The following is a 27,143-nucleotide window of genomic DNA, read 5'->3' on the forward strand; positions in this document are numbered from 1 at the left end:
TGAAATCTGCCTTTTGCATCACTGCATCTTTCCACTGTTTAGGAAGCTCACACAACCGAACACTACCAGCAATATGCAACACAAGAGTACACTGAAGCCCTTTCTCTGAACTACCTCTGCCTCAATTCAGCTCTACTACATTAGAGACTCCAGATAAGCGCAAAAAAGATATTTCAATGTTTTATTCTCCTGTTCCACTCCTGCCTTTATAATTACATTAAATTCTGATATTAAAAGAGAAAAGAGATGTTTCAAGTCTATGAATGACCTATGGGGAACTGCCATTATGACCTGTCTGAGCATAGCTTAAGAGAACTATAACTCTCCACTTGTGGTCCTGCTAACCTACTTAACTCTGAAGCAGGACGTAAGTTTTCTTAGTTGATCTTGTCTTTCTCCACAGAACTGTAGAGTGTATCTTCCCAAAATCTCAAAGAAGCTAAAAAAGCTATTAACACAATTTTCTTTCAGTTTTGGCCTGATGTCTACGCTGGACAAGAACAGTGTAATGTGAGAATCAGAAATGACCAGCAACAAACGTCCAAGCAGCTTGCTACAGAACACAAATGCTATTTTTCCTACAAATAATATCTGCAATTAATAGTCAATTTAACATTTGTTCACATATAGGCAGTTAATGATTTCTCTCAGAGTTGGTCCTGTTGCTAGTTTAAGCAAGCCAGGGAAAATGCTTTGATGTCTGGGCAGCTGAAATTCAAACCTGAATATCCTGTTAAAACTGACTTCTCACTATTGTTCACAATGCTTTCCAAATGTTTACGCACAATACAGCTCAATGAGAAACAAAGGTACATACCAAAAAAAGGCACACAAGGAGGATTAATGGACCTGAGTTTTGCCAAGTATTTCTTATAGTGATCTTCACTCAGTTCATAAGCTTCTTCTAGAATCTTCTTCTGACGACTTGGAATTTGCTAAAGAGAGACAGATGAAACAGGTTCCTTATAAAGACAGCGTAACAGCATAGCCCAGCAACAATAATGAGTGCAACGGTCTCCCAATGATGCACTTGAGTCAGTGACCACAAGGGCAGCGCCCCAACATCTCAAGGTCTCAGTAGCTTTTTCTGCCTTTCTTAAACGTGGATTGATTTCTAGCTTATGAAACCAAGAAAAAATAAATGGGGAAAAAACCTTCCTCTTACATCCTAAATGATTCTTTTTTTCTTTTTTTTTGGTGGGGGGAGGTGAGGAGGGGAAGGAAGGGATTCACCTTCCCTGTTCTTTCTATGATGGACACGGTTCATAAAGGCTTCTAGTTAACTACAGTGTACTGCATTACCCTTCCACACCAAGAATGGAAAACATTTCACTGTACCTCAAATGTGTGATCCAACCTATACACTGCTGCAGAGTTCATGGCACTGACAATCTCAAGGACGCCGTTGAAGTTGTTTAGCTCTTGAAAAACTTGCAGGATTTCAATTATTCGGCTCACTACAATTACTCTTTCCTCCAGGTTTTCTGTTTCTACAATGCACCTAAATAAACAAGAACATTCAGTTTTGTACTGCACTGTCCTTGAGTTTTTTAAAGCAAATACTAATTTACAACAGAAACAAGTATGAGAGGTGTATCAAATTATTTGACACAGTTTTGAACATTTTTAGAATAAAGACTGCTTCTAAGATGAAAGACTAAAAAGGCTGAGATTATTATGGTACAATTTTCTCAGGGATCACATGTAGCATCTAAACATCATGATCTAGAATTTTTCACAGTATACTTCCAAATGTATTATAAATGTTTAGTAATGTACATGCAGATTTAGGAAAGTCACTTACTTTTCAAACCACAAAGTAAGATTAGTTGTATGCCTTATCATTTTGAGAAGATTGGGAGAATTAATTTCTTTATCTTCCTTCGTCCACACGCTTCCAACTAGTTCAGATGGCTGCACAGCTCTAGAAAAGCAGACACATGTATTGAAAAATGTAATTACAGGCATGAAAGAAGGTATTTTCCCAAATCCTTTTTTTCTTCCAGGGAATCTGAAATTAATGCTTGGAACTGAATTCTCAAGGTATTACATCCATGATCTCAGGCTCAACACATGACTTGGGTGAGTGTTATTTTTATGCTTGGTTGTTTTTTTTAGTACTTAAGTATTTTTTTATTTATATGACTATTAACCACCTCTGCTCATCTAAACATAGAATGAAGTCCACATCCCATTCACCACAATAAGACGTGAGCTCCCAGCACCAGAACAACCTCTAAAAGTCATCCGATGAAATCTGACACATTCCATAACTTACTTCACAAACTAGGATATGAAGAAAATTGATTTAATTCATGTTCATACTTCTCAAAGACTGATCGACTTGGAAAGTATCAGGAGAGACCTACAGCACAATGCAATTAATAGTACGCATCAGCTGCTGCATGTTGACCCGGGCAGGGTTAAGACTGGTATTTAGGTACTGGCTTTAAGATTTTTGTTTTCTGAAAAAATAACAAATTAATATACAGCGTTGGTAAAGTTCCTTGACCTACCGTGGGGCTTCATAGCAGGGGCCCGCAGAAACACTTTCATGCTGGAGGATATTTTGTGATTGGTTTTTTGTGTTTTGGTTTTTGTTTTTGGCTTGGTTTTTTTAGTCATGTGTTTTTCAATGGAGGAAAATTACCTGTAAAAATCTGACTCAAGTAAAGTGAGCTGCCGAGCAATTTCTATGGGATGCAAAGTGAGCAAGTCAAAAGTCTCTGTGTGTCCTGGTTTGCTTATGTGCCATTCAATCGCTGGAGGTGGGCTTTCAAAAGTAATGTTGTGACTTGGCCCAATGGCTTGCGCCTGCTTCTTACGGTTGATTATCTTTGTGATCGATTCAACCCATTTCTTCATAGCTTTGCCTGGCAGACAGAAACAAAATTACTTTTTCGTTACTCTTACTACTGCTTTTTCAAAGATATCTGTAAGATTGGACATTTTCAGTGTGACTTCCTCCCCTAAGACAGTAGTTACCCAGTTCTTTAGAATGGCATACATGACATTCCCACTCAACTCTCAAAAAACTTCCAAATACCTAAAGAAGAATCCCTCTAAAGCCAATGCTAAGCACGACCAGTTTGCCCAAGCACAATTCAGAACACCTCAATTAGGCTCCTGCTCTTACGTGGTATTTTATTTATTTTATTAAAGTATTACTTCTTCTGAACAGAGGTCAGACTTTCAAGACCAGGCTTTAAGGTTTTTTTTTTACACTCTTTTTTTTCCTCCAAGTATTTCATAAGCAGGAAGTTTTTCTTTATCCAGGCACTGAAAGGAAAAATGATTCCATTCCATATGTATGCTTTAAGAAGACAACATAAATACCTCGTACTGTCCCAATGAATTCCTCCAAACGCTGCAGAAGATCAGCATCTCTTTCAAAGTCATAGAAGTGGTGCTCTACCCAGTGTCGACATACATTTAATACTCTGCAAAAATAAAGCATCAGTCCAAAACATGGTCTATCTTCATGTCTAACATTTCAAAACATTTGGAAGTAAAGGGTTCACAGAAAATCAGAAACAGCAGATCAAATGGACTCATTCTACCATCCACATTCCAGCAGCCAAAGACTTGTTTTATTTAAAGAAGCCACAGTAATACTATCAGTCATTAAAAAAAAGAGTTTAAGATGTTCACTGCATAATCTTTGTGGGAAAGTTATGCCTCGTGGAAAGATGGATTTTTTTAAAAGCCTACAAGCCATGAGTTCTAGTATCTGAGTGGCACACCTATAGTTTAAAACATAGCAAAAGCCTTTATCAAGGTCTTTCATGCCTTGAATTCAAACTGCCGTCAGATTTTCAAGCACCAAAGCCAAAACAGCTCACTGACCCCCTATGCTGTCCAATAAAGCACCTACAAGAAAGACTATAAAAAAGAGCCCCTGCAGCCAAAACGTGGCATTTCAAAAACTTAAAAGGAAGCCACTTTTGCTCCCATTGCTACAGTACTCACCGTAACTGCACAGGTTGAATGTACTCCTTTCTAAATCTCTTTAGCTCAGCACTAAGAGGCTGGTCTCCATTCTCCATAGCAATACGATCAGCTTCTGTTGGCTCAGGTTCTGGAATTTCAAATCTAGCACAAAAGACGGGGATAAGAACCAATCACATCACCTACTACACTCACATGCTCATATGAATAGATGGTAATTAAGGTAACTTGAAATTCAGATCGTTTCCACACGTCAGGGTTTTATTTTTTGGTAACCATAGGAAAATCAGTTAAAGTCAATACTAATACAGATTTCAGAGACAGAAGTGTGCCATCCAAATAATCCCAAAACTTTTGGATATCGCTTATGCATTTTACTTGCAATCCTTGTTGACCTTGAATCTTTGACAACTGCTTAAAAATTGTTTGGAATGGAACAAACCCAAAAACAAAGGTCTCACAATGCTACTCCAAGTAAGAACTGAAACAAAATAACGCACTTGATTTGAACAATCCCAGTGGCATACCTTTCTATTAGCAGACTCAACAACTCCTGGGGTTTACAGAAGGATCTATATGTTGTGAGAAAGGTCCGAACAAAGTTGGGATCTAAGAGAAAGAATAATTTTATGCTCAAGTCAGCAATTCTCTTTTTATATTTAAAAATAACATGGAGTCCAACTATATCCTTTGAAATTAAGGATGTCAGACTATCACATTTACAGAGGAGATAATGTAAAATAAAACTGCTTTGGTAACAACCCGGAATCACTCAAAACAGCAATAAACAAACACTCTGAAAACAATAAATGCATCTACTTATGGTTATAAGCCACCTAGTAAACAACTTTATTATTATTATTATTTTAAAACAAAAGTCATGATAAAATAACTCAAAAACCACAGTAGGTAACTTTGCATTGGGTAGGAACGGCGTAACACCCTGGCATGGAGATTGTTTTCCCTAACCTGGTACAGCTCATGCCCAGCTCATGTCTGCTAAGGAAGATGAGGTATTTTTTCAGCTATGCCAAGCTCATTTTGCTTCAAGAAAACAAACAGATTTAATATACACTGATTACATACTAGTTTAAGATATTCAAAATAGTTTTCGTAACAAAGTAAGAATTGAAAACAGAAAACCAAAGCATTTCCCTTAATTACAAAAGCAAACCCATTTGTTTTCAAGTAAGAGGAAGTACAGTGACAGCTTGCTGGCACTACTCAGCACTGACCCGAAAAAGGTTAACACTGCTATCACTGAAAGTTAATGAGCAGGTCACAATGGCTTTGCACATTAAACACGTATACAGATTTTATAAAAACAAAACCAAATGGGTAATTTTTCTCATACAGAGTGGCTGGGCAGCACACAGGACTTGAAACAGGAGCTCTTACAGCCTGTAACGCAAACAGAAACCCTGCATTATTTACCTAAGTTTACACATCACATCATCAAACGTTTCATGACCTTGACAAAAATCCTCTTTAACTACTCCTGTTGTCCATCACGAACACTCTACCATTTCTGAAGCCTCGCTGTGCCCTTCACTGAGGCAGCGCTCTGTAGTGACACTGCACAGATGAGCCATGCCTTGTGCCACCCAGCATTTCCTTGCATTTCTGTTGCATGCTCATTCCTATTTCCTGAACGATACATTGGCTACTCTGCTTTATCCTTTTTGTTTCCTTCATTACTCATTTTTTCTTAACATGATACCTCTCCTCCCTCTTCTTGAAACTGCACTTTTCAAAGGCCAAACTTCAAATCCCTTTGCATAAAGAACGTCCTCCCTGTCTCCATCCTCACTACAAAACCACATGATTTTTCATGTCCTAAAACCGAAGTACATAACTAAACTCAGTCACCCACATTTTCACAGCTTGCATTCTGTAGACTTCATCCACCTTAAACAGTATTTGTCTGTGTGAAAGAGAAGCAAGCTCTGAGTCCTGCCTATTGTTATTTGCAGGTAGACTCAGCGTCTAAATCCACAGTACATACTGAATTTCAAATCAAGTATATCAGAAAATCAAATCTAGCTTTGTTATCTCACTAGCAAAATCCGCAACTCAAAACAGCACACAATATAGGAGCAAGTGTTAAAAAAAACACAGACAACACCAGTTAGTCAGGATGTCTGCTCATGTGATAATTCTCTCTTCAATACAGCCCATTTTACAGCTAAAAAAGAACAATAACTTGTTCTACAAGGATTTATAAATAATCACCCTTGAATTCCTTAAGAAAGGAAACGGACACTATGATGACGCACACGCACTCTTAACATATCAAAGCTTTAAAAATAGAAGAGCACTGCTCTATAGATAAATAAAATGCCCGGAGTTTCCAATCTTGGTACCACCTAGCCTAGCCACTATTAAGTGAGTATCAGGAAAAGGAGGAGATAATCAACGCAGAACACATTAAAACTAGTAAAATCCGCCACAATATGCAAATAGGACAAGAATCTGAATTTCCAATGGAAGGGCAGCTTCCCTCAGGTTGAAATACAAGGAAAGCTATTGTGCTGAGGAGCCTCCTTCCCAGCTTGGCTGCTCCAGCCCAGGACTATGTGGGCTGCCTGCCTTCCCTTCTCGGGCCTGGATCCCAGCAGAGTGGCTGTGTTACAGCTCAGCTGCCAGGAAGCCTCTATTCTACAATAAAACAGAACAGTCTGCTGAAAAGCTGTTTTGTGTCTTATCTTGAAGGTGAAGATGGAAAAGCAAAAGGTCATACACACCTATCTACTGCCTCCCATGGATCTTTACATATGACAGAAAAGCATAGACATGAACTGAGTGCCCACTGACTTCAATAACCAACTACCTCAACTTCAGCTACTTCCAACAAATTGGCACAACCTCTGCAATTCCATCTGTATTGACTCTTTATAGGATGTGAGCCACAAGAAGAACATCTTAGAAAAGGTTCACAGCTACTCCAAAAAAAAAAAACAAAAACAAAACAGTCTTTGGATAGATCCAGGACTAGCATAACCAAACTGCATCTGAGATCAGACACCAGAGAAGTCACAGCCTGCCATTCCAGCCTAAGTCAGTGCTGTTCTTTAAAGACTCCAATCACACATGCACAGCCCTATTGTGGGCCAAAAAAAGAACCAACAACAATCTGCAGCTATGTGGCTACGTACCACAGGGATAGCCATCTTCCTACATTTCAGAGCAGAAGAGCAGCTCTGCACTCAGTCGCGCGCAAACAGAAGAAAAGGGTTACTATGGAAAGTGGCTGACCTCCTCACTGCATCTCACAAAATGCAACAAAACACTGAATGATTTATGTAGGAAATGGACCTCATTTCCTGTACAAAAGCCTTTTTTTGCTGAGTCACTAAATCTCTATTCTTTTGTTTCCCTGGAAAAGACAGCAAAGAGCAGCTAAAACGACTACATTTCACCCCCATAGAAAGCCAGCTCTAAAAAAGAAGGCATACAATGCAAGATAAGGATTTGGAGAAATGACGTACAGCTTAGCAATTCAGCATCAGATCCACGTATGTCATTCTCACATCTCTAAGGTTACAAAGATTAACTGAATTCATCACAGGACAACCTGTTTGAATGCGGTTAACCCATGTGTCAAATGCAAAAAGCAACACAAGAGATGTATTTCAACAAGCCATATGTTCTTCAAAAACAGGCGGCCCTGCTGTGTTAAGGAACTGCAGAAGACAGCTCACAGCTCACTGTACAGACAACGCATAGAGAATGCTACTGGTGACCAGGCCAGGGGTACAGCAAGAATCCTCTGCACACAGAAAGGGCAATCTTCAATGGGATGCAAGCTGCCCAAAGTACAGTGAATGCATACAAGGGCACTAAAAGGAATACGCCTCCTGCTAGCTCTCTGCCAATTACAATTTCAGCTTTTTAAATAATCCTCTTCCTTTCTCCAGAGTGGAATTGTTCTACTTTAACTTCCAAAAAGACTAAATTATGCCATAGATCATGCCAATGGCTTGAAGTTGATAAAAGAAAATGAAGTCAGATACAAAACTGCTCTGGTAAAAACTGCCAGCAAGATATTGCATTTGTGTTTCTAATAAGTGATAGGAAAGCTAAGCTGAAGGAAGTGCAGAGAGGGGCAATAAAAGCAGCAGAGTGAACAGATTTCCAATCACTTAAAGAATAAAACAAAGAAGTACTACAAAACACTAATCATATTCTGCTTATTCCAAGCCTCTTCTAAACAAACATTCCGGTTCCATACTGGACTCTGAGACTGAGCTGCAGAACTACTTATCAGAGTAAGGATAGACAGACAGAAAAAAAACTACAGCTGAATAAGAGAAGTACTTACATCAAGATGAATACAGGTTCAGAATAACAGCCCATAGTGGAAAAGTAGTGGAAAAATCAAAGATGAAAAAGACTGGGGGGGGAGGGGTGGGAAAAGCCCATGTTCTTCAGCACTGCTTAGAAAAATCCTGGAAAACTATGCAGAAACGCTACACACACATGCTGAGGTTGGACTGGATGAGCCATTCGCTTTCACATAAATGCCATTCATCACACAAATGTATCTTCAACACAAGTAGAAACCTTTACGTAAATGTCATAATTCAAATCCTTAAATTTGGACAAGGTAAAAACTACTCAAGCCACTGCTTTAAGGAAGCTGGTATTTGCTCTATGCGTTACATGTCAACACAGACATAGGTAGTAGTTTACAAAGTACAACCCTTAACTGAAGAAACCAAGCACACAGTTCTCATCTGCAGAGCTAGCGCTGTGTGTGCCACCTCGTCTCACAAATCTCAAGGGAAGGCAATTCTTGCAGCCTACAGGAAAAAGTGCTGTCTGGAGCTCAGTTCCTGCTGGATCCTGCCCCCCACCATCCCATGCAGGAGAGTAACCAGACACATGTGCAGATCTCACTACGGTCAGTCAAACTGGATTCATTTCCAGCTGCTGCAGCCACAGAGGTGCAAATTTAGAATTCCAAACCTTAACTCAAAAAGCATTTCAGAATATGTACCACTGAGCATGTTTGTTTTCCACACATAGTCTGCATTTTGCTGTACTTAATAAGGAAAACAAGAAGCATAAACTAATCATCACCTGTTCTGGTTATGAAGTGCCTCACCTGCATACATGTGGTAAGTCAGCCTCTCAATAAGTTTGACAACAGTTCCTGCCTTGATGATGGGGATTCCGGATTTGGGCTGCATGTTTTCTTCAAACACAATATTCTCTTCTGAGTCAGGTTCTGCAAATCTGTAAAGCTCAGGATTTGGAAATCTCATCTGCTCCTCTTTTTCTTCCTGCAGCATCGTTACGTCCAACATCCTTTCCAGCGTACTTCTATATTGCAAAGATATCAATGCTGCCATCCAGTTATTTTTCTCTTCAGCTGATTTAGCAGCAAAAATAACACTGTTCTCATCTTTTAAGATGATTTCAAAAGCATGTCTGTACTCATTAGTGTCGTCTTTATCATTAATTTGTACCTTTCGCATGAAGAACTTTTCTTTCAGACGATATTCTGCATTGCTAGCACCGGGAAGTCTTGGCTGGCCGTGATTTGACTTACAGCAAATCATCAAGCCATCAAATAGAAATATGTGTCTCTCGTGTTTTGCTCCAACACGTGTGAGCGTTCCTTCCATGATGAACTCATTACAGCATTGTCCAATGTCCTTACCCTCCCAACCATCGATGTTTTTCTGGATTTCATTCATTTTCTTGATTGCAAGCTGTTTCCCCTTCATCTGCTGAGTATAGAATCGGCACGCAGATTCACTTCAGTGCAGGATGGGAGAAAGGCAGATTATTAGTACACAAGTACTTAAAACCATGGCCACCACTAGCAACAAAAATACAAGGTAATGATGAGTGGTGAAAACCCCACTGAGAATGCAATTTAAGCACCCAGTTCCAGGATCTTCTCCCAAAAGCTCCACTACAAGGCTTGAAGAACGTTCTTGTAAGTAATCCATCTGAGCATGTTTTTAGTTTCTATGCAACAGATGTTCTACCTAAATGCAGACAGCCAGAGCAAGAAAGCTGTTGGTGCTTCCTGGTCTAACGCATCTCTCATTTTCATAGCTGGTAAACAATTTTAGAATGCATTAATTTCAAAGAAGCACATTCAAAGAAAGTAAGTTGTTAAATTCATTTGTGTCCGAGCCCAACGATTACACTTTGCAGCAGAGAAGTTGTTTAGCAAAGAAAATGCTGAAACAAATTTCAGAATAAAAGCAATATTTAAATAACAGGTTAGAAAAATATTAGCATTAAATCAAATGGCAGACAGTATGACCCAAGAATTTACTACAATTGTTCTACTGATTGTTATCTGTATACCTACTTCCATTATCCATACATAGTTTTAACTAGCCGTTGTATATAAAGCTCTTCAAATTACTTTAAGTAGTTTCAAATCCAAGAACATTCCCTTCTAAGCACACACATAAATGCTCTTTAAGACTATTTTTAGATTGATATTTGTTATCTGAGTGTAACTAACCTGCAAACGTTGTAGCTTTCAAGTGAATTTTCACAGCGTCTCAACTACGAGTATGGAAGGACACAGAAATTTGAACGGTTTTAAAACAATAACAAATTATCTTGGCTTTGATGTCACTTCCTCTGAAAAAGCAGGCTTGTCACAAACTATTTTGTTCATTGTTTACTAAAAGAGGAAACTGGGAGCCCTGGATTTATAGCAAAGCACTAAGAGCAGAAAGCAGGAAAAATGGAACCGTGTTTACCTAAGCCTTCTTTTTGCAAGACTTTTGGAGCATATCCGTTCCATACTGCTTTGAAGATTCAGTAGGGCTGTTATTGCTTGCTTCAAGCACTCCTTATCCTCTTCATCCTCACTTTTTTCTTCTAGTTGCTGTGAACATTGAAAGGCAGATACAGTAAGTACCACAAGCATTTTGGTATGCACAAATCCCTACGCCTGACAAAGGAAGAACAAATCCAACCACTTGATGATTTTGCATGTTCCTGTTTGCTGCAATTAACAGAATAACCAGGTGCATTACTGATACGGGCAAGAGAGACAATTCTCTAGTAAGAGCTCAATCTCAGTTAAGGCAACAGCAGGAGTTGCCAGACCCCATCCACAAACAAACTGAGGCCTCCACTTTTTTGTTTCACCTCACAACTACTTTGGTCCACCTCACGTTTTTAAAAAAGAACCCAGTAGAAGCATCACCTCTTAAAAGGTAATGAGGGAGGAAGGAAATTTGCTTGTGTGCTGTTCTACAGCTGTGAGTTCTTGGAACACGACCACCGGAACCACAGCTCTTATCCCTCCTCTGCTCAGTAGTTAGTCAAGATTTTCCTCACTGACTTTTAACAGTGGAACATGTGAAAGCCTGTGAGAAGCCACCACTTCTCTCAGCCATGCTGCCTACATGCTTGCTAGCACAGCACGGGATCAAGTACACAACTATATTCATGCCTGTTTGCTAACACGACTTTCCTTAAGAGGACAAAGCAACACACTTATAAACTAAAACTACAGTAAAAGGGTTAAAACTAATATTTCATATCTAACTACAGCTATGACATGAGCTGTACAGAACAAGTTCTACCGTTCTTATACTTCCATCTTACATCTTGCAGTCTACACAATGAAGTGTTTCACTTTAGAATCAGTGAAAATAAATGACTGCCTACAGCAGGAGTTTAGGCATAAACCCTTGTTATCTCATCAATTATTTACAGGAATAATGGGTTTCAGACTAATGTGCCACCAAGAATTGGCTCCACACAACTGAAAGATTTATTTTGGCAGTAGAGGTAAAAGTAAAGCGGTATACATCAGATCAACATACATCCTTGGAGATGGTACAACTGTGCCATTTGCTTCCAGGGGGAAACATAAGTATTGTCCTCTAAAATCCAACTAAACACAACACACCCACAACTGACATTTGAATGTGCCAGCTAACATCATTAGTTTTTTTCCCTGACCAGCATTCATTATTCAGCACAACAGCTATCAATGCCACACCATGCTTCGTTTGTGCTTTTTAGCCATCATGATAACCACAGCATTTATTCTAGGCAGCCTTGGTTCACAAGCGCAAACTGCCATACTCTTGCCCTGAACAGCATTAGTCAAGAGTGCCTAATCATAAGACAAGCACTAAAACAACACAACAGCACAGCCTTTGCTTCCAGAAAGCTCTAAGGGAATATACAACTCCAAGCAGGAATAGTCCACCTTCCTCATATTCAGCTCCTGGGATTTAACATGCAGGTAACATCTGCTCTTGACTTCAGTTGTGTGGTTCACCTGCATTTAGAAAGGATCTCAGACAAATGAGGCAGGTGCAGCAATGAAAGAAGAAAGGCAGAAAAAAAAAAAAAAGCTAAGAACAAAAAAAGTATACCTGTATATTATATAGAGATATACTATAGAATAACTTTGAGATATTACATCATTTCCACTGAAGAGTTCAAAGGATGCTCTTTGTCTTGAGCAATGGCTTAAACACCCCAATCAAACAGAGAGAAGAAAGTACCCGTGCACAGAGCAGAATAAACAGTCCAGGCTGGATATCAGGAAGAATCTCTTCCTGGAAAGAGTGGTGATGCACTGGCACAGGCTGTCCAGTGGGAAGGGTTCAATACATGTGGAGATGTGGCACACAGGGACATGTTAGTGTGCATGAAGGAGATGGGCTGATGGTTGGACAAGATCTTGTGCCCTAAGGAAAGCTTCCTTAAAGATCTGCCAGCTCTGCTCTGCTCCCTTGTCCTTGAGGACAGATTCCCAGAGGATTTTATTGACCAACCCCCTGAAGATACTTTTTGAAGTAATTTTCCTCCATTTACAAAGATTTCGGTGTTCATCAGAAAAATCCAGAAGTGAACTGCATGTTTTTTATAGTAGTGGCTGAGAAAAAGCAGTTGTTTTACTAACAACAATTCCCCCGTCCTGATCCAATGGAAGAAACCTATTTTTCCAACTGTAAGTACAAACTCAGCCTAAGTCCAATAATTGTAATTATACTCCAGATTTAATATTTAGAAAGAAGCATGTGGAAGCATGAACTAGAAGCAGACTAACACAAATAGCAAATCATAAGGTGCCCTGAAGACATTCCTCTGGAACACAGAAATGGAACCTGAAAGTTTTATTTTCTGGCCTTATCTAATTACCACGAGCTGGTATCAAGAACAGTTGTTCATCAAAACTAAGCTAAAATTGCAGCTATGCCTTTCACCTTACCACTGACCCTCAGACACTTCGGAAGAGGTTATAGGGAGTGAAATGGCAACCCTGGAAACGCTTGCAAATTCCTCTACGAGTCTCACTGATTTTTGTGTAGACGTGCAGCGCCCTCTAATGAACAAATCAGGTAGGTGCCAAGAAGCACGGTTTTCTTCTCTAAGTACCATCTCCTGCGATGAACACCACACTGCGCTTGTCTTCTTTCACATCAAGTCTTAACTCTCAGTGTTAACATGTGCTCAGCCCATTGATTAATGTGTGGAAACAGAAGAAAATATGCATCATCTGAACTTCTACTGTCCCAATGCTCGCACAGCTTGACTACACAACTTACAGCAGATCTGCAAGGTATCAAACTCCACTTGAGTCCAAAAAAACAAGACTTTGGGTTAAAGAGAGAATCATAGCATCACAGAATCATAGAATGGCCTGGGTTGAAAAGGACCAAAGTGATCATCTGGTTTCAACCCCCTGCTACATGCAGGGTCACCAGCCACCAGAGCAGGCTGCCCAGAGCCACATCCAGCCTGGCCTTGAATGCCTCCAGGGATGGGACATCCACAGCCTCCTTGGGCAACCTGTTCCAGTGTGTCGCCACCCTCTGAATGAAAAATGTCCTCCTAATATCTAACCTAAACCTCCCCTGTCTCAGTTTAAAGGTTGTTTGTCCTATCCCCCTTGTCCTATCCCTATCTTCCCCCTTGTCCTATCCCTATCTTCCCTCACAAACAGCCATTCCTCCTCCTGTTTATACGGTCCCTCCAAGTACTGGAAGGCCACAATGAGGTCTCCTCAAAGCCTTCTCTTCTCCAAACAAGCCCAGTTTCCTCGTAAGAGAGGTGCTCCAGCCCTCTGATCATCTTTGTGGCCCTCCTCTGGACTTGCTTCAAGAGCTCCCATGTCCTTCCTGTACTGAAGGCCCCAGGCCTGGATGTAGTACTGCAGTACTCACAAGAGCTGAGTAGAGGGGGACAATCACATCCCTCTCCCTGCTGGCCACTGCTTTTTTAAAGCAGCTCAGAACACAGTTGGCTTTCCAAGCTGCAAGATACGACAGAAAAGAACTGCTGCTTNGGATGCAGTACTGCAGTACTCACAAGAGCTGAGTAGAGGGGGACAATCGCATCCCTCTCCCTGCTGGCCACTGCTTTTTTAAAGCAGCTCAGAACACAGCTGGCCTTCCAAGCTGCAAGATACGACAGAAAAGAACTGCTGCTTTGTTTATTTAATATGGGCGCTCTTATTGGGGCAGTGCAAAAGTGTGTAGGAATTACAACGAATCTGCACAAGGAAAAAAATAACACTACATCAAAGTGTTCTTTCCAGCCTTGTTTTCAAGCAAGCTTCTGCACGCTCTGGATTTCCTCGACATCCAGACTTTTTGTAGGCAATTAACTGCCATGTATGCATTTTAAATGCCAAGATTTCACTACTTGAGAAATGGCTACTTGTGTATAGAAGGCCTTCTCAGAGTACACGTCCTCTGCATTCTCTGAAAATATGTTTTTTGCATATGCCGACATCTCTTCCACAACAGATTCATTACTTTTCTGCAACAAACATACAAGTTCACACAAATCCTTCCAGAGCCTTCATGCTCTGTAATTCTTACCATCACTTTTGTCCTCCCAGACACTCATACACCATGCAGACCCTATCACACACAGCTGCATCAAGCTATGTCCTCCCCAACACATAAGTCACCAACTGTTGCAGAAACACAAAACTGCACGTTACTTTTAATAGAAGTAAAATAATTTTGCTCCCATCTGCAGTTAAATACACAAATACATGCAAAACAGTAATATTTTTGCTCTTTTACTTTCAAAATAATATTGTATGTACAAGCTACTGTGCTTGGAAAGAAGCACACCAGACAACAGAACCTATAATTACACTGACAGCTCTAAATATAAGCAACACAGCCAATATTTCAGGACAACAAATTGTAACTGCAGACACTGTAAAAAGTTAACAGACTGCTAAAGTTCAACTATTGGGACTCAGCAATTCTCCACACCAAGGTAATCCAGCCCAGGTACAGATCGTATCACCAACTTAATTATGTGTTATCACAGAATCATTAAGGTTGGAAAAGACCTCCAAGATAATCTCATCATGTCCAACCACCCGCCTACTACCAGTATTGTCCACTAAACCATGTCCCTCAATGGCTTTCTTATAGTGAGAGGCCTAGCACTGAACACAGCACTCAAGACAAAGCCTCACCAGAGCTGAGTACAGGGGGACGAAGAGCCTTCTGCTCCTGCTGGCTGCACTATCACTGATATTTAAGTCAGGATGCCATTGGCCTTCCCAACCTGGGCACACTGCTGCTGGCTCACGTTCAGCAGGCTGCCAGCTCACATCCCTGGGATCCTCTTCCTCCATACTAGAGAAGTGGTTCCTTACCTTGGAAGGCCCTGCCAAACCAGACTATTCCTTTAGAGATACATTAATATAGTGAAAGAGGAAGACAAAAAGAGTTCAACTGAAGAGTATTTCCAGTCAAGCTGAATAGCCAGACAAGATTAGCAAGTTATTTGAGAAAAACATTTTGGGGAAAAACAAAAATAAAAACAATAAAAATGCTATTGTAGAAATGGAAGCACCCTGCACATTTAAGCTTATAACAGTTAGAACTCAAAGTTAAATATACTTAAGAGACAAATTCCCATTCTTAAGTCATAGTAGCCAATTCTGTACTTGCACAAATATCCACATAGCTCTCCTGTCTTATTTTATTTTATCCAAGCAAAATTTAGATGTGCTTTGAGACAAAAATGAATTCCAAAATTATCTTCCATTTACCAAAAAGATGGAAAGAGCATCACACACACATACACAAATTCTCAGCATCTCAAACACTGCCCAATTCAACTTAATCTTGTAAGCATCTTCAGTAATTCAAGGTCCTGGATATTGCAGTACCTGGACCGCTCCGTTATTACAGATATGAGTTAACATATAGAAAAGCCTATTCATTGTATCTGCAAATTTGCACATAGGCACAGTCTCACAAGAAGTTGCTATTTTATATGCTTAATTTCTTACATAAACATTTGGGGATTTTTAAGCTTTTTAAAGGAGAGCACATCCCTTGTCATATGCTGATTTTCCAAAGTTATAGCAAAGAGCTTCAGCCACAAATAGAATGTGTATTTGTGTGCTCCTGGTGCCCTGCCAAGCTTCAGGAGGGCTTTAGTTTCTAAACACGATCAACATCAGTGGAGAGAAACTGCATTTTTTGTAGTCTGAATTGTTAGCGGGTGACTTTGAGATGCATTTTAAACAGGTAACATTAAAGCATGTAAGATTAGACAATATGCTCAAGGAAAAATGCCAACCCTTTTGTCCTTCAGAATCTCATATTCAAAGAAAATATTTTTCCCACTACATACAATACTCCGCCAATATTTTGTTTCCTCATCTCGAGAGACCCCTTTTTTTGTACAATGTATCTTAATTATTCATAGATATGCTTTACCAACCCTAAATCGGGATTCTTACCATACAAAGTAATTCAATACAACCTTATGTCAATGAAATGGCAGGATTATACAACTGAACAAATCCCCAGGCACCCTTCTGCAGCAATTTAGATCATTTTTAAATACAACCGAGCTGGAATCTGTCTGAAGATTTCAGATGTAAGAGCAAAAATTGCCAGCAGAAACTGTTTGAGGGAGGTATTCATACATTGCATGCACTTATGTACTGATAGATGAAACTACTGCCATGAAAGCTGCTGTCTCATTTCACATGCACTTACTGTCCATCACTGTCTATCACATGTATCCCATCTGGCAGATCACAGTGAAGAAAGCCTGTGAAGTTATTACCACACACTGAACAAAATCCAACTTAACAGTATCATTTCTACAGGAGATAAAGGGAGAGAAGGGAAGAATTTCACATGAAGCGCAGGTATGGAGTTGTGAAAGGACCAACAACCCCCTGGAGCTGGGCTTATCTGAGAACCCAGTTTACCCTACAAGATATGAAATACAAGCTGTTCCTCCTTCCCTTCCTAAGCATATACAACCTCTTTCCTCCACTGAAATCACCAGTGGCAAGAGCTAACACAGGATGCTTGTGTTTCAGGTGGCATTAATTTATGCTTTGTCTATTACATAAGACAATACCACATGTAGAAGCATGCAAAGCAATGAGGTAGTAAATTTAAAACTATACAATAGAAGCATTAACAGAGGGACCGTATCTGTGTAGGTTTCTTTAATACAGAACATACACAAGCTGCACCAGACTTGCCTTCTTATGAACAGTCAGAAAAGGAAATGTTTAAAATGTTGAAGTCATCTGAAAACTGGAACAAGCCCATAAGCCAGACAAACAGATTGAGCCAAAGGCTCAAGAAAAACAATTTTTAAGTTATATGAGATGAACAACATGCTAAAACTGTACTTTAAACCTAAATCAGTAAAGAGAGTGTTGAGACTATGTTTACAGTTTTAAAAATGACCTACTTGGTTATTTCTCAAGACAACCAAACTTTCACATCTTCCTTGTAACTTCTGAGCCAAACCACCCCACACAATTAACATGAAGAAGTTTGAAACGCTGCATCCCTTAGGAATTTAGATTAAGTCAATACGGAGATTCTACTTGAAAAGTTTACTCATAATGCTCCTACAATTATTATTCAGTGTTAATTAACAAATTGCTCCTAAAAAATGTCCCATATCTACTTCCCACACATGTGTGTACTATCCAGCCTTTGGTATGGCAACAGTAACGTGAGGTCTCACTGCAAAAAATTCAACTGAGCCTTCCTGGGATGGAAGGAAAATACTTATATACCCACCCATCATGGGTTGCGCACTGCGAGGTCACCATTTCATGAGGATAAAGTCTAAACAAAACAAATCTTACTGCAGTCTTAAATGTGCAAAATGTCAGTTTGAGAAAGTCTCAGGCATGTTCTGTGATACAGCCATATGCCATTTACCTTCCAACACTGATAAACTATCATTCCAAGAACATAAGCACCTACATCCCTATTGATTTCTGAATGAAAACTGACTTGATAATTGAACACAAAAAGCATTAACAGGAGTAGAACAGCTCAAATACGCATCAGAACACAAATAACCTGCCTTTCATTCAAATTACTTAAATGTAAATTTTTACATCTCACTGACCCCCCAGATCATCCAACATGGAGAATGACAAAAAATATTCCGTGACGCAATGTTCTTACTTTTAGTAGTTCAAAGTAATGAAGACAGTGGTAAACAGGGGCAAGGAGCAGCCGGGGTAGAACATACTGAACGGCTTCTTTAAAGCCTTCACCTATTGACTAGAAAAGAAATAAGTTTCAGTCTTAAAACAACAAATGTATTGAAGCAACAGTATAATGTAATAATAATAATAGTAATGCTTGCTAAAAAGAAAGTTACCTGTAAATAAAATGCTGCTCCTGGCTTTGATAACTGACTTAGAAAATGATCATGAAAACCAGGTCGCAAAATATCTTGTGCATACGATTCATATGGATCAAACGCTAGTTCCTATGAAGAAATAGCAAACTGATTTAACAACTAAACTTATTTCTGAAAGAAAATACATACACTACACTGGAGAGATTTGTTTGCCTAGTTATTCTAAAATGTAGAGATGAATCAATACTGTCAAGCTTTATGTAAAATGACTCATGGAATAATTCAGGGTCTGTGGAGCTTAGCTGGATTCAGTTGGGTTTCTGGGTTGTGAGGGTACACGGCTGCCTCATATCCAGCTGCCATCCACCAGTACCCCCCAGGCTTTTTATTGCAAGACTGTGCTCTATCCTTACATTAACCTGATTGTACTGATTATGGGGTTCACCACAGCCCAGGTGCAAGACCTTGCTCTTGGCTTTGCACTTAAATCTCATAAGGTTCACCTGGGCCCAGTGCTGCAGGCCTGTCTAGATCTCTTCTGAATTGCATCCCATCTGGGTGCAGTGACTGTACCACACAGCTTGGTGTCATTTGCAAACTTGCTGTGTTTACACTCAATCCCACTGCTGATGTCACTGATGAAGATGTAAAGAGTGTAAGTCCCAGTACTAAACTCTGAGACACGCAACTTGTCACTGATTTCCATTTGGACATTGATCCACTGATCACCACTCTCTGGGTATAATCTCACAGCCAGTTCCTCATTCAAACACTCCACACTTGTCAAATCCATATCAGTTCTCATGACCTGTAGAAACCTTCTGAGCTACTTCAACCACAGTAACTTGTGGATGTCAGCATGGTTATTCTCCTAGAAGCTACAGGGTCTGTGGTAATAACCCCTTGCTTAAAGAAGACTTTGGTAAATTTTTGCAGGAGAAGCTCAGACACAACATTCCTTTTGAAGACCTTCCTCTGTAATGTCCCCCATCTTCAAGCTTCAGTTTCTTTCCCGTAGCAAGCCTAGTGTAATAGCCCTCCTCACCAGCTCAGGACACCTGCTGGCAAAGAAGCCCTTGCTTCACTCTGCTGTTGAAATCTAGTCACTGGGTTGTTGTTGTTTGTTCCCCCTGCCTCTACTGAAGATTAAACAGCCTACAAAGATTGAAGACTAAGACTATAAAGGTGAATGCTCTAGAAAAATAGTTTACTCTCGACTGGGGGAGGGTTAGAAAAAGAAATCAAAAATCTAAATAAAGGCACCTTGGCAGACATGCGCTTAGCACCTGCGTGCAAATCCTTAAAGTCCACGTGATTAACAACAGCAACAGAAAAATCAGTATTTTCTTACCTCAGCCATATCTTCAAAACAGCTGCCTACTAACGGATGAGGACTACCTTCATCTGTCATTTCAACAGTGTCTTCTATATGACCCAATAACTTTACACTAAGTTCATGAATGTCTGATATACGACTAAAGATATTTTCAACATCCTGCAAAGAAACAGAAACAGGCAAAAATCAATGAGGAACTGGACATAATTTGAGATACAATGTTATGTACAAAACAACTCTGTTACAATATGAGAATTAAACATTTCCTTAACCAGAACAAGAATTTATAAACAATATTGTGTATATAACTTTTGAAATATAAAATCATAGCATTTATTTTTAAAACAATGACTTTGTATATGTACATATAAAAATAAAAGCATTTACAATGAATTTAATGTGGCAGAGAGCATTGACCAACCTTTAACTCGTCCTTCCTGCAAGTGAACACATAAAATTGAATGGTTTCTTCTACAGAAAGATGTTTCCTCACAAACATTTACAATTCACATTTCAGAACTCAAGGGAAGTGTTTCTCTGCTATGGATGTGTTAAACTGGACAATAGTTAAGTTGTATAAATCTAGATGAGCATTTACAGATTATGTTATATACACATATACTTATTTAAACACAACACTTACATGAGATGAAAATAGTTTGGAGTTGGAGGCATATGGCTCTCTAAAGACTCTGATAATGAGATTAAGTTCCCTTATATATTGCCGGACTTCTGCCATAAATGACTTCACTAGGTCGTAATAGGTTTGCTCCCCTGAAGTGGAGGGCTCCTCGTCAGATAAAGTTAGTGCACTTAAATCTTCTACATCTTGATGGAACATATCCATTAACACCTAGCCAGCAAAGAGGGAGAAAGCCATAAAGTGACAGAACTTCAAGATCTACCAGTAAGTTTTCAGAAAATAAAATTATTTCCATTAAATCAAACTAACCAGCAGCAGTGTTTGTACTTATCGTTCTGCAATTGGTTGAGCATTATGAAAGCAACACGCACTGTTATGAATCTGCAAGTCAATATTTGCAGTGCAAATTTCTGAAGAACCCCATCACTCAGGCCAGTCTTGGCACGTTTCAGAACGTGGTCCTAAAAATCAATCACTGCTCTAAGAGTTCTATGAAGCACGGAGGTGTCAGCATTTAGTAATGTTCTGTAACACTGAATAAGCCTACACAACCTAAGATTCTAAAGATGCAATATTATGGAGAAGCACGTGCGTTTCGGCTCTTCACCTTTGGCTTTAACAGAAAGCCATTTGTGACTTGAACTCAGAACCCCGTTACCTGTGATGAATACCAGCTCCTCAGTTCTTCTGAACTGGAATCACTTAGAGAATTCAGAAGCACGAGCAGACAGTCAAATAAAAATAGCTTGCATTCTAATGCAGGTGATGGTTTTTTGTGTGCGGTTTTGTTTGCTCTGTGGTTTTTTTGTTGTTGTTTCTTTCTTTTTTTAAACAAAGTAGAATTTTTCAGATAGCCAGGTGGCACCAACAGAAGTGTGAAAGCATTTGGAAAGGAGACAGAAGATGACAAACTTTTGGTTGTTTTGTTAAAAAAAGAAAAGCAGAATGCGCACACTGACAGCAGGAACCTAAAGGTCCTTGATGCGGCTGGAAAAGAAAACAGCGTGGAAATACCTGCCAATGGCTTATTCCACTGAGCCAGTAAATCAACATGCCCACTTCAGAGCTCCCAAAAGCTTCTTCTACACTTACTCCAGTGTACTAGTGCCTAATGCACTTTCCCAATTAGCCTCTTTAACCCATCAGCCATCCCTGCCCAGGATACAGAGACACATGCAGCAACAGCACTGTTCCTATTCTATATTCAAGCACACAGCTCCAAACACCGCTGTAACAGCCCAGGAGGGTGCATCCAAAAGACCAAACGACCAAGACAACTGTCCTGACTAATAATTCACTCACACAACCTCACTAATAATTCAGCCTCACACAACACCTTTCTTTCCTCTTGAGATGAAGATGGAAGCAAGATGGAAAAAAAACTCAAGCGTGAACAAGACAAAAGCATTCCTTGAAGAAGAGGCAAGTCCAACCAAAGATACTGAAAGCATCCACTGGACTGCAGCAATATGAGCATCTCTCGAGACCCATCTGTTAAAGGACTAACTTCAGGCTTTGGTTTTTTAAACGGAAAACTCAAGATGCTGATGAGGTGGCCATAGAAACCAGAGTGCGAAGGCACCTGAAACGCAACAGCCTGTTCTCCAGCACTGCTGGATCACTGGGTAAAGAGGTAACTACTGTCTGAATCTAATGACTCTTCTGAAACCAGAGGAAAGAAGACCTGGCAATAAAAGTATGGATGCCTACAGAGAAACAGAGATGCCTACGTTTGTCTGTTTTTAACTTGAGCACAGAAACACTGCAATACGGTCTTATTTTGGGAAAGTACCCATGCTTCAATTCAGCCTTCTTTTTTCTAAGATACAAAGAAGAAAAGCAGGAGCTACTATTAATGCCAATGAATGTGAAATGTTGAAGTCTTTGCTGCTTCACAACTTTTAAAGCATTCACACATTGCTGGGATTAGGCAAGCAATATCAAAAGAAAGAGACACTTAACTGTAAATAAGCACGAGTAACAGCTCTGCAACTCAATTAGCTTTCAGATAGTTTTGTTGCATTACTGGAACAATATTTTACTGCAGCAATTTCTTCATACAACACTGCTTACTCAATAAGGAATAGATAGACAAGTCCTCTTAAAATTCAACTTCAATGCTCTTTTAACATGAAAAACAAGAGTTAAGCTTACCTTATCAGCACACATTGCCACTTTAATATCTTGTTTTGTAATTTCATAATGCCTTATATTTCGTACATAATTCCCAACCAATTTCAGTATGTCTGCAGAAATGTATTCTAATACTGCCACTATGTAAACAGACACTTGGTGGTCGATTTTGTAACCTAGAACCTCCTGAAAGGAAAAAAAAAACCAACACGAAACATCCTATGTTATTCAGGTGTCAAAATATACGATTTGTAACTGTAACCTATGGTGCAAGTTTAAGACTCTACTTGACATTGGCAACATACAGTCTATTTTAGCAACAGTAATGCAACAGTCTGTGGGTCAAGTAAATAAACAGCAACACTGTAGATGCTGCTCTATCAGCTACATTAGTGACCACAGTGAACTGTCCCAGAAGCCTTGCTTGAAAGGTTTCTTGCTTGCACTCTCTAGTGGATAAAGAAAGCCATGTGCTCATTTGCTACAAATTTGGTTATTATTTCGCATGACTCAAAAAACAATCAAGAAATTTCCAAAAATATCCTTAGATGTGTAAATAAAAGAAATATATGCAATTAACTGAACTGGAAACATTGAAAATTAAATTACGTTGAAAGAAACACACGTCGTTGGGCTTTTTTGGTTTACATTTCAGGCACCAAACAGAAATCACACAAAACAAAGCTGTCAATTTCCAATTGCATTCCAAAATCAGGATGACATCGCTACTTACCTTCAATAAAGGATGGATTTTTTCTACTGGGAGAGATAACGGATTTCTTCGTTTTCGTTTCTCAATGGCAGACTGGGCATCAGCTATTGCCCATTTATCAATAGGATGGGGAAAGCTCTTCTGAACACGATCCTTAAATAAAAGAGAAGAACTAAAGGGTAAACACATTATCTCAGTGACCATGGCAATTTTACTACATTATGAAATCGCTTTCTACTACTTAAGAGATAAATGTCTACTAATGTCAGTATTTTGACTATAAAAGCTGGAAATCCTATTGTTTGGGGCACATGCTCCTCACTGCATTCATGACGCTATACCAAACAACCATCAAAGAAAATCTAGTGCTCAACATTTGAGAAGCACCAGAATTACGGTGACTCTGTATGCAGTTTCCTCACCACATGTATGCCTGATCATTCAGCATTTAAATACAGGACCGTGTTTCATCCTAGTGCTTTACTCCCTGTATACAACAGCCACAACAGTTTCTTTACCCCATCCAGCATTCAGCATGCCTGAATACACCTATGTACGTACCACACTCCAAAGAGCTCTACTGTTGGAGATCACACATGGGTCCCTGGAGATTCAAAGACCTGCCTGGTTTTGGCAGCCCAGGTGCTTAAAGAAAGGTGTCAGAAATCGAACTGCTGCAGATAACTGCACATTTCATTTTTTCAGACCACTGTTCCCAATGACTGTTACAACTGCGAGCGCTCGCTTACGTAAATATGACCCCAACTTGAGCAACCATGAAACGAGGAAGATGAAATTTATGACCACTACAAAGGGCAAATTACACAAACAAAAAGTTTCCAAAAAAACCATATGGGACAGATTACAGCTCTGTAAAGATAACAGCTCTCTGAAGTAGAAACTTCTATCTTTTTTCCCCCTCCATCATTATAACACTTCTGCAAAAGGAAAATTGAGACGCTGTACAAAAAAACCCAACAACTCATTTGCTGTGTAACACCAAACCATTCCCCTAATGCAGCTCAGACTGCTGACTGAAGAACGAAGGTCACCCGAGGGAAAAACAAACGTGTGTGACCATGTAATTAAAGACAGCATCATCACATATAAACACAAATGGGGGAGAACTGAAGTTGCTTGATCATCTTTAGTTCTTCTATTTCTCATCCTAAGGGCTTGATTGGATGATCATTAGGAATCTTAAAGCAATGCTCCATTTAATGCTGTGTTTTAAACAGCAACAACAAAACACTTGATGCAACCTTCCACAAACCTCCGCTGACCAGAAGAACATTGCAAAACAGGGCAGCCGTGAGAGGGGATCCTGACCACCGCTGGGGAGTCAGCGTTCAGAAAAGGAAGGATGAAATTTATGACCAGCTATTACGCAGTAAGGCAGCTCACACTGACAGTTTTACTGGGCACTGAACAACAAGTTCAACTGAAGGGAAAAACACCTCTTGGGTAACTCAGCAGGTTTTATGCTGATGGTTCTGCTACATAAACACACAGGACTCGTGAATCTTGAGCTCTGAGACAGCTCAGTGGATTTTCTTTTAGGCTGTTAGCTCCTCAGCCCCCACATACCTGTCAGTGTGGTGCCTGCACTTCTCTTCCACGCTTCCCTCAGAAAGCAAGGAAGTTGCATCTTGTTTAGCAACTTAACACGGCACAGCCCCCAGGTGCTGGACACCAACGTGCTCACTACAAATGGAGTCTGCAGCACATCAGCAGTATTCAAACTACAGCTAAGCACAAAGGCCTACCAAGATATTCACGAGCTTAGGACATAACTAAATTGCTTGTATCTTAAATGAAGATAAGACACCTCTTCTCAAATATCAGGCTGCAAATCTTTGACAAAAGAACTATAAGAAAATACATTTCTATACAAAGAAGAGTTCTACTCATTCTGACAAGTGATTGAATTATTCTAGTTCCAATTCCTGAGGGGGTACCAGCCAATATCAACAGGCTGAGAAAGCAGCGTGAGGTCTCAGACCATGCAGGTATAGTTGGCGTGCAGTACTGGGGAGGGTAAAAGAAAGCTTTAAAGGAACAAGTTTGCTTTTCGCTTTATGCTCAGAAGTTGTTCTTCCCAACTGCTACACAGTGACATGGACCACAGATACAGTTTTACTGCACGCCAAATCACAAAGGCAACTGATGGGAAAATCACCTGTTAGGTAACTCAGCAGAGGTTTCAAGCTGAAGGTTCTGTTATATAAACATACATAATTAGTGCTTTTCCCTCTCATACCAAGCGTTCGCTTTTACACTGTGAAATCATTATTATATTAACTTTTCATACAACAGCTCAAATTAAGTCACAAGACGGAGATCAGATTTGTAATAAACACTGTACCTCTACATCCAGAAAACTTCTCGGCTGGGCTTGACACAACATATTCAGCAACTGGAGAATTAGCTCCTCCACGTACTGCAACGCATCTTCGGTAGAGGACAGTTTAGGATGGACTTGCACCTGAACCTGAACAAACAAGAACAACTTGTGTGTTACTTTCACTCCTCCCCAACCTCGCAAATACAATGACAGAAGGATGAGTAGAACAGCTCAGGAAACTCCATTGAGGAATGTTTGCTTTGCACACATGTCACCAGCGCCTGCAGATTCTCCCCCGGGTAAAGCCATGGAGGCACACTCCTGCTCGGCTCCCCCAAGGGGTCAGCGTACCCATGTATTTTTCCACATGGCCATTTACACTCCCATAGCCAGTTTGCAGGCCAGCCTTTTGTTGCATCTCTGCAGTGAACAGAAGCACCCTTTCAACCTGTTGGAAATTCAGGCGTGCAAAGCTCAGCACTCCAAGAGCCTAAAACCAATAGGTGGTTGAATCTCAGTCCTGAACACTGGTGTCAAATATTATGGTAGAACAAGCTGGTTGCTGACTTTAGCAACACTTTTCAAGCTTTCATTTAATCATTTTACCATTCCCACTGCATTCAACTCAAAACTCCTCCAAATCTCCCAGTCGCTAACAGAAGAGCAGAGCCACCTTAAGCCAAAACCCGACAATTTGTCTCATCCAAATATTAAGCCCATGTCTGTACTCAAATTCTGCTGCCATAATTATTTAATTTCACAGCTGAGTTCTCATTCCTATTTGCAGTCATAGCAAGAATTAAATGTTACAAAGTTCAAACACACGACAGCCTCAAATAGAAATCCACTTGCTCGCTGAGCACTCATTAGTTGGAGCACTTCATGTCTAGGCACAGCTCCGCTGCTCACAGAGCTGCTACTGGGAATGAAACACGCCTGATTGCGGGCTTAGCTTTTGCAGGTTACATACCCTGATCTATCACGTCTTAAAAAACACCTCCAACTTTATTGCTTTTTAACTTGAAAATGTGGGCAGAAATAGAACAGGCGAAGCTCTCCCTGACTAAGGAAAGCGTTTCCATTATGCCAGCGGTTTCCTCCTCCCAGTAACACACAGCGTGCGCTGCTAGAGGCACCTGGGGAACAGCACGCCCAGCGGCCTCCAGCACGGCCTACAATCCACGCACTGCTGCCTGACACACTGTGCCAACCTGGGCCGGTCTCACATCACAATTTAAGAGAACTTTTGTCTGCAAGTCTGTAAAGATCAATGGATCCAAACTGCCTGCAAGGTGTTCTCTTGTTGTAAGGCAGATCTGAACATATTCACGTTAGGTTATCCCCACAGGTTACTACAGCATTCTGTGTTTTGGAAATACTAAATTACCAAGTCAACCAGGCGGTACAA

At 40.1% G+C, this 27,143-nt stretch overlaps 1 protein-coding gene across 2 annotated transcripts in view; it reads right to left on the minus strand.

Annotated features, from left to right (window-relative positions):
- Window positions 1–27,143, minus strand: part of SOS1 (SOS Ras/Rac guanine nucleotide exchange factor 1) — a 38,988-nt gene that overhangs the window by 5,801 nt on the left and 6,044 nt on the right. Inside the window, exons 2-17 of one of the 2 annotated variants that reach the window (XM_015856981.2) lie at window positions 25,757–25,882; window positions 23,413–23,544; window positions 22,701–22,865; window positions 20,547–20,756; window positions 19,919–20,062; window positions 18,586–18,696; window positions 18,387–18,485; window positions 10,683–10,810; window positions 9,056–9,711; window positions 4,476–4,557; window positions 3,970–4,092; window positions 3,337–3,440; window positions 2,651–2,873; window positions 1,805–1,924; window positions 1,339–1,501; window positions 818–935 (exon numbers count right to left, since the gene is read on the minus strand). In XM_015856981.2, coding sequence (XP_015712467.1) covers window positions 818–935; window positions 1,339–1,501; window positions 1,805–1,924; window positions 2,651–2,873; window positions 3,337–3,440; window positions 3,970–4,092; window positions 4,476–4,557; window positions 9,056–9,711; window positions 10,683–10,810; window positions 18,387–18,485; window positions 18,586–18,696; window positions 19,919–20,062; window positions 20,547–20,756; window positions 22,701–22,865; window positions 23,413–23,544; window positions 25,757–25,882 — 2,704 coding nt within the window. The remainder of the gene's footprint in view (window positions 1–817; window positions 936–1,338; window positions 1,502–1,804; window positions 1,925–2,650; window positions 2,874–3,336; window positions 3,441–3,969; window positions 4,093–4,475; window positions 4,558–9,055; window positions 9,712–10,682; window positions 10,811–18,386; window positions 18,486–18,585; window positions 18,697–19,918; window positions 20,063–20,546; window positions 20,757–22,700; window positions 22,866–23,412; window positions 23,545–25,756; window positions 25,883–27,143) is intronic. The other variant, XM_015856982.2, reaches the window with a different exon arrangement.

The sequence above is a fragment of the Coturnix japonica genome, chromosome 3, assembly GCF_001577835.2.
Source record: "Coturnix japonica isolate 7356 chromosome 3, Coturnix japonica 2.1, whole genome shotgun sequence".
Taxonomy (NCBI): domain Eukaryota; kingdom Metazoa; phylum Chordata; class Aves; order Galliformes; family Phasianidae; genus Coturnix; species Coturnix japonica.